Source organism: Podarcis erhardii (assembly GCF_964252035.2).
Source record: "Podarcis erhardii genome assembly, chromosome: 9".
In the NCBI taxonomy this organism is placed as follows: domain Eukaryota; kingdom Metazoa; phylum Chordata; class Lepidosauria; order Squamata; family Lacertidae; genus Podarcis; species Podarcis erhardii.
Window position 1 is genome coordinate 51,746,266 of NC_138512.1, and position 7,739 is coordinate 51,754,004.

The 7,739-nt window shown below is 40.8% G+C and overlaps 1 protein-coding gene and 1 long non-coding RNA gene across 2 annotated transcripts in view; one reads left to right on the top strand and one right to left on the bottom strand.

Annotated features, from left to right (window-relative positions):
- Window positions 1-3,567, top strand: part of QRFPR (pyroglutamylated RFamide peptide receptor) — a 32,969-nt gene extending 29,402 nt beyond the window's left edge. The window contains exon 6 of the mRNA XM_081877043.1: window positions 530-3,567. Coding sequence (XP_081733169.1) covers window positions 530-927 — 398 coding nt within the window. The 3' untranslated portion in view covers window positions 928-3,567. The remainder of the gene's footprint in view (window positions 1-529) is intronic.
- LOC309350508 overlaps window positions 1-5,328 on the bottom strand; it is a 155,634-nt gene extending 150,306 nt beyond the window's left edge. The window contains exon 1 of the long non-coding RNA XR_014160449.1: window positions 4,320-5,328. This is a non-coding gene — a long non-coding RNA (uncharacterized lncRNA). The remainder of the gene's footprint in view (window positions 1-4,319) is intronic.
- Between the last annotated feature and the right edge of the window lie 2,411 nt (window positions 5,329-7,739).

Consider the following 7,739-nt stretch of genomic DNA (forward strand, 5'->3'; position numbering starts at 1 on the left):
CTTGGATTCAGGTAAAAGTAAAGGTAAAGGGACCCCTGACCATTAGGTCCAGTTGTGGCTGACTCTGGCGTTGCAGCGCTCATCTCACTTTATTGGCCGAGGGAGCCAGCGTACACCTTCTGGGTCATGTGGCCAGCATGACTAAGCCGCTTCTGGCGAACCAGAGCAGCGCCCGGAAACGCCGTTTACCTTCCTGCCGGAGCGGTACCTATTTATCTACTTGCACTTTGACGTGCTTTCGAACTGCTAGGTGGGCAGGAGCAGGGACCAAGCAACGGGAGCTCACCCTGTTGCGGGGAGTCGAACCGCCAACCTTCTGATTGGCAAATCCTAGGCTCTGTGGCTTAACCCACAGCGCCACCCGCAGAGCCAACCTGAATATCTCCAAGGTGGGGGCATTCTCACATCAGACTTATGCCTCATCTGAGGCAAGTTCGCATCTTAGCACTTAATGTACTGTATCATCAAATTACCATGTAATGCTTACCAACACGAAACCAGTTATTAATGGGTGTTTTCTTCTCTCCAGGTAATTTTGAAAGGGAGTATGATGACGTCACCATTAAGATGATCTTTGGCATAGTTCAGATCATTGGATTTTCCAATTCCATTTGCAACCCCATTGTGTACGCCTTTATGAATGAGAACTTCAAGAAAAACTTCCTCGCTGCCCTTTGCTTTTGCATTATAAAGGAAAACCTGTCCCCATCCAGGCGACGTGGAAACTTAGGGATTACAATGAAGCAGCAGAAGGATGAAGGCTGCAGGAGACAACCCAATTCCTCGGGGGAGAACAGAAGAGAAGCATTCAGCGAAGGGAACATTGAAGTAAAACTCTGTGATCAGTCCTTTGCCAAAAGGAATTCCAGAAGGCACCTTGCTTTGTTTACCTCTGAACTCAATGGGCATGCTTCACTGGGACACTAGCATTATGGACATCTCACTGGATCCTTGGTACTTGAGAATTCTTGCATCATATTCTAGGCCTGGCCAGTCTGAAGGCTTCATGTAAATAGTCAACAAAGCAGGCTTTGGCTCCTTCAGTTGTCAGCTCAAGCTGCTGATCTCAGGGACCATAGAATCACAGAATCCTAGAGTTGGAAGAGACCCTGAGGATCATCTAGTCCAACCCCCTGCAATGCAGGAATATGCAGCTGTCCCGTATGGGGATCGAACCTGCAACCTTGCCATTATCAGCACCATTCTGTAACCAACTGAGCTAACCATGAGCCCTCTAAGTCTGGATTTGGTGTGTGCCTTTTCATGGCACTAGTCTGGGCCTGACACTGAGCTAAGAACTAATCTAGCCTATTCACCGACCTTTTGAAAATTAGCACAGTATAGGTGTTTACTCCTACTGGACTACGTGATGGTGCAGCATTTTCTTCTTTTCTTCAGTTCCTTCTTCCGTTCCTTTGTTATGCTTCCTGGAGACTGATGTGGAAGCTCTTTCTTTTCTTTTCTATCTGTTCTTCTCCAATCTAAGAACAACAATCTGCTTAATTGCAAGGCAAATTGCTTTCGCTTAGTTAACCTTGAAGATGGCATCCTCACCAATGGTATTTGAGGATTATTTGCGTGCATTTGAAACAGACAATTGTAAACAAATTGCACTATTTGATTTTGCCTAAAATTGAAGGATCTTCACAGCAGTGCAGTAGTTTCATGCTCTGTTTTGTTACCTGTTACTAGTGTTCTTTTTTAGAGATAGGGTCGTATTTAACTAACATTCTCAGGGTAGACCCACTGAAATTAATTGACCTAGGTTTGTCATGCCCATTGATTTCAGTGGGTCTACTCTGAATAAAAGTTAGTTGAGTACAAGCCAGTTTCTCCAAAACCTGGCTTATAGTGGAATATTTTTTATAACTGCATGCAGTTTTGCTAAAGGAAGTCTGTTTTCCTTTATATAAAATGTTCTGTTGCCTTCAAATTATTGGCCAAATAATCAAATAGTACAACAAAATAACCTGTAATTAGTTTTGCACTCATTCAGTGTACAAGGCCAATATTTTTTTAGCAAAGTTGTGATTACAAATACAATGTGACATTTAATTTATGAAGACATTTTAATGCTGTTGCCTTTTAAAATGATTATATACTGTCACCTCTCTCGCTTCATCATGCTCTTAAGCCCAACTTTTATTCATAATAGTTTCCCACCCCCATTACTCTTTAATTCAAATAACAGTCCTTCAAAACACTGTGCATTTGATGCATTTTCAAATGCTGGTAATTTCTACTGTATATGCATTAAAAGTGGACTATTTCCATTTATCTGATTATGCACCACATTTTTAAAGTGTCTAAAACTGAACAAGGATCTTCCCCATGGGGTCATATTACATATGATCCAACTTCTAGAATTCTCTTTGAAAATGTGGATTTCTCCAAAAAGGGCACCCTCAAGACATCAGTATTTCCCACATTTCTAGGTATAATTTGCAGGACTGGATCACTCACTGGCCATATTATGGAGCAGCTATTATCATTCCACATCATGCTTTAAAATTTTATTCACGGCAGAGATTGCCTAAGCAACTGTGAGTGGTGACACCTGTTTGAGCACTAAACTTGAAGATCTGGATTTGCATCACAGCTCTGAGATGAATTCACTTGTCCTTGCCCAGCAGTTTCAATACATGCCATGACAGGAATTATGTGCCCATTCAAAAGTGGAACAGTGTTTTCAGAGCTGCATTTAGGTACCTCTTAAAAAAGGCGCACATACTGTGTGCTTGCGTCACTGCAGCAAACACTTATACTGAGAAAAACATAGTGATTTATGTGGATAGGGACATGACCCCCGCTCTGCTGCCTAGAAAACCATTTCTTTTCATTCCAGTACTCTTACCATGGGACTAGAGTAGATGGGGATTACAGAGGGAAAGGCTGCTTTCCCCTGTCCTTTCACCACTCACTGAGCATTGTCTGCAAAAGTGAGTTGGTTGGATGTATCTGTGTGTGGTATTTTACCTGTGCAATTAGTAGTTACAGACTGGTGACATTGTCAGAATTGCAGGAGAATCTGAGTAGCTATGAATGCTATGGGAGACTCTCAGTTTCTGCATCTTATCATCCTTTCAGTATTATCAGTTGAGATGCTTGCAATTAAGGCTTAGAATATGGACAGGCTTGCCATATTTGCAGGAACAGTAACAAATAGTCGCCAAATAGGAAATTTGCCTCACAGAAGTGCAATGATGCGGATTGTTCGCTTATGTTTTTTGTGTACATTAGTGATTCTACATTATTTTTTAAAAAACTGCTTGATAAAATCTGCATGTGCCTGTGGTACTATCCCTGTTCTTTGACAAAAGCTTATAAGATTATTATTTTGGCTGAGAATGTTGGCTTATCTTTAACTTGCACCCACAGTATACTTTTTATGGGTTCCGTTTATGGAAACCATGGTTTTTCAGTTTCCTAGAGGAGGGCACTGTGAGGTCTAACTACATATTGCTTTGCACAGTTCTAAGAGTATCAGTTGAAAGATCAACTAAATAGAAAAATGTGTTGCATCAGAATGATAGTATTTCCCGTTACTGGATGTTTACAAATAGGTTTTTTAAAAAAGGGGGGAGGGCAAATTCCATGCTAGAAGTTAATAGTAAAAGGACTGGAAATCAATCTGTCAGTATCCTAATGCTCCCAGGGAAATGGGATTAGGATTGCAGCTTTAATATGCTTCCTGCTGTGAATTTTAAGCACCAACAGAATGCACTATTGATCATTGTTTTTCTCACGTTGAAATAAGTGGTCTCTTTTGTTGACCGTGTGCTTCAATCTGTGCTCCTCAGTTAAAGTCTGAAGACTTTGAGCTGTCAAGCACAAAATCATGTTTACTATAAACAATTTAAAACATAAATTGAGTGTTATTTCAGCAGATGCACAGAGCACCACTTTCTATATAAAACGCTCAGTTATGAAATAAAATACTGCAGTGCAAAAAAGGGCTTATCTAAGTAGAACTAAGAGTGTCTATAACATGTTTTCATATTCCCCCTGGAATTTATACAATTCAGTATATCAAGAGGGTATTAAAACGATCTTTCCCAGATGCTTGAGGGAGGTTAATTAGCTGGATTGATTTTTTACGGAACTGTAAAATCAATATGGGTTTATGATGGGAAGTTAGCTACTCATTAGCTTTGTCTTTAAGATGCTACAATGCTTGTCCCCCCCCCCCCCACAAAAGACTTAATAGGGCTGCTCCTCTGGAAATCCATTATTCAGCACAAAATGAATGTAAACATCCACTGAAGACTGATATAAGCATAGCTATCATTCACTATGATATGTGTAAAAAGAAAATACACATATTTTTGCATTGTTGTTGTTTAGTCGTGTCCGACTCTTCGTGACCCCATGGACCAGAGCACGCCAGGCACTTCTGTCTTCCACTGCCTCCCGCAGTTTGGTCAAACTCATGCTGGCAGCTTCGAGAACACTATACAACCATCTCGTCCTCTGTCGTCCCCTTCTCCTTGTGCCCTCCATCTTTCCCAACATCAGGGTCTTTTCCAGGGAGTCTTCTCTTCTCATGAGGTGGCCAAAATATTGGAGCCTCAGCTTCAGGATCTGTCCCTCCAGTGAGCACTCAGGGCTGATTTCCTTAAGAATGGAGAGGTTTGATCTTCTTGCAGTCCATGGGACTCTCAAGAGTCTCCTCCAGCACCATAATTCAAAAGCATCAATTCTTCGGCGATCAGCCTTCTTTATGGTCCAGCTCTCACTTCCATACATCACTACTGGGAAAACCATAGCTTTAACTATACGGACCTTTGTTGGCAAGGTGATGTCTCTGCTTTTTAAGTTGCTGTTTAGGTTTGTCATTGCTTTTCTCCCAAGAAGCAGGTGTCTTTTAATTTTGTGGCTGCTGTCACCATCTGCAGTGATCATGGAGCCCAAGAAAGTAAAATCTCTCACTGCCTCCATTTCTTCCCCTTCCATTTGCCAGGAGATGGCAATACCAGAGAAAGACTTCTGCAACATAAACTGATTGCAGCAGAACAAAAAATACAGGATGAAAGTTCAAATGGCTGTAGAATGAGCTCTTCCCTGGCTGGGCTGCTGAAGGCTAAATGAGCAGCAGGAGGATTTATTATATAGCAAAAATAGATTCCAGAGATCCTGAGAGGAGCAGATACCTGCACTGAGCAATTATCTGAATCTCTCCAACACACAGTTGGTTTTGACAAAGCACTGCTCAGCATTGGTGCTGCATTAGTGGCAAGGCCAGTACACCTTGCAAGGAAATTTAAATGGAAGCTTCTCAGCACTGGTTACTTTACCCTCTTTTTAATTTTTATTTTTGGACAAATTTTAAAGAGGCTTGTGTCACCTTGACCAGGGCCTCAGCACACTGGCATTTTTGCCCAGCCACACTGTGTGCTGATATTGAGCCTGGCGAATGAAGTGCTGGTGGGTTTGACCAAAATGTTAAAAGAACTCAAGTTTGTTATTTGTTCGATATTCCTGGCAGTTGACATTGTTTTGTGCATATGGCCAGTGACTGTGGTCACTGTATTACTGTGGATTTTATACTATCCTAAATCATGTATTATTGCTTACACTGTTTTCATTGTATGGTTTTACTATTTCTGTACACTTTTTGACATTTTTAAATGTAGAGCAGTATGTAAATGTATATAAACAGTATTCACTATTTATAAAAACAGAAGACGCTGTTAAAATTGAAAGCACGTATTTGGAATTGTTTTTCTGGAAGTGGAAACTAAACTTTGCTTCTTAATATTTCTGAAGCCTGTGTAAAAATATATATTTAAAGTTGTCTGTCCTTCTTGGACTCTCCAGCTGTGGCCATAGCAAGGCTGTAATTAAAATGTCAACTTAAGCAAGGAGTTGGGAAGAAGGAGATAATGGTTGAAAGTTTCCTTCCTTGAATATATAGGCCTTAAAAACAACAACCCAGAAACCAGACCTATTAGCAGATTGCCAGTCAGAATCATTTCCTACTTTAGTGAGAATTATGCAGGTGGGAGGGATGAAGACTTGCTCAATCTTGCTCAGTGGAGACCAAAGGGAGATGCTATCTTGTCTTCATATACATCTTTCCTGAAGTAATTCTTCACAGCTGGTTACTCTAAGCACATCTAAGCACTTGAATATTCAATCATTAAAAAGGCATTCATCCCCAAAACTTCCAAAGTTGAAACCAGCTTGGGCTATTGGCTTGAATCGGTGTGTGTCTGGCGACATCATGCGGTACCATTTGGAAAACACATTTCCCAAGGCTCATTTATAATACATATGGCTTTTTCATATGTGTATAAGAATTGTATTGATGTAACAGTAGGTTGGGCATGCAGTCAATTTATACTCAACCTCAAATAATTCAGGGAGACACTTATATAGAAGAACAAGCAGAACACCACATTTATTGAATACAGTCAGAAAAAAAAGTGCGAGAGCTCTCATACACACCTTAGTGCACTGGTGTACTTACCCTGACACACTCATACACACTCATACAGTAACCCATATTCTGCAGGGCTATAGTTACCAGGAATAGGTTCTCTGGCTGTTAGATGGCCAGTCTAGGAAATGATTTTATGGTAGCATTAGATTCCTCATTGAGATAGATTAAGAGTTCTTGCTGTCTTTTGTCCTACCTCTTGTACTCTTTTCGCCAGCTACCAGGAGACCAGTGGTTCATGCCTTTTTCTTTTACATCTTTTGTTATTTTGGCCACAGGGTATCAGAGATGCTTTATCCATCGTTGTGCTGATCCTGGGATGTGCTTGCAATCTGAGCCCACACTTTCAGAGGCCCAGCTGAGCACTTATGGTTCCAAGGAGATTAAGCATCTCAGGTTCAGACATGGCATCTTCAGCCAACTTTGTTGGAATACCAAACTTTGTGACAAAGCTAACATTGTCTGCTGCTCTTTAGAGCTCTTTCCTAAACTAAACGTTGGTATTCACTACTGATTTATATTCCATTGAGGACTGGTCTACACCTGAGGTCAATATTGTAGAAATGTAAAGGTAGCTTATAAAGAAAATGTATGGAGTTTCAACTTAGAAGGCTGACTGGAAGCATTAAAGGCATCTTACAAAGGGAGAACATACGTGAGTGCTTGGCATGGAAAGAGCATAAATGAGTACAATAAAAACACTGCTAACTTATTAAAATGTGTTAAAAAAACATTTGTCTTGCTTTAATTGCCTTGTCTTCCACTGCCAAGATCCTGCATCATTATGAACATAGGAGGTTTAAAAGATAAAATGAGCCAAGCCCTTGTAGATCTGTTGTTTATAGTAAGTAAAAGAAGTGCCGTATGTTTTGCTAGCACTAGCAGCTGTTTAGTGCGTAGGCATTGTCAGATCACTGCTACTTCTGATAAGGAAGAAAAACTAGGATGGTGTGAGTCCACCACCCCCAGCTGCACTTTGGGGTCATATTTGGAGCTTCAGATTTGGTCCCTGTTTGGTTTGGATTATTTGAGGGTGCGAGGGGACCCCTAATCCAAAGCAATATTCAGAAAACTGAAGCTTTGGTCCTCCTATTGGCTTTACATTGGGAAATCAAAATGGCAGAAGTCAGACAAAAAGAGAGACTGTGGTATTCCTATTGGGCACAATCTTATTTTCTTAGTTTTACTCTTTGTATCCAATACCTTTCTATGTAAACATTGTTATGCTTGTGCCACTGTTCCAAGTGGTGAGAAGTTCCAGCAACTTACCTGGGTTTGTTTTCCAATGGAAGGAGGTAAT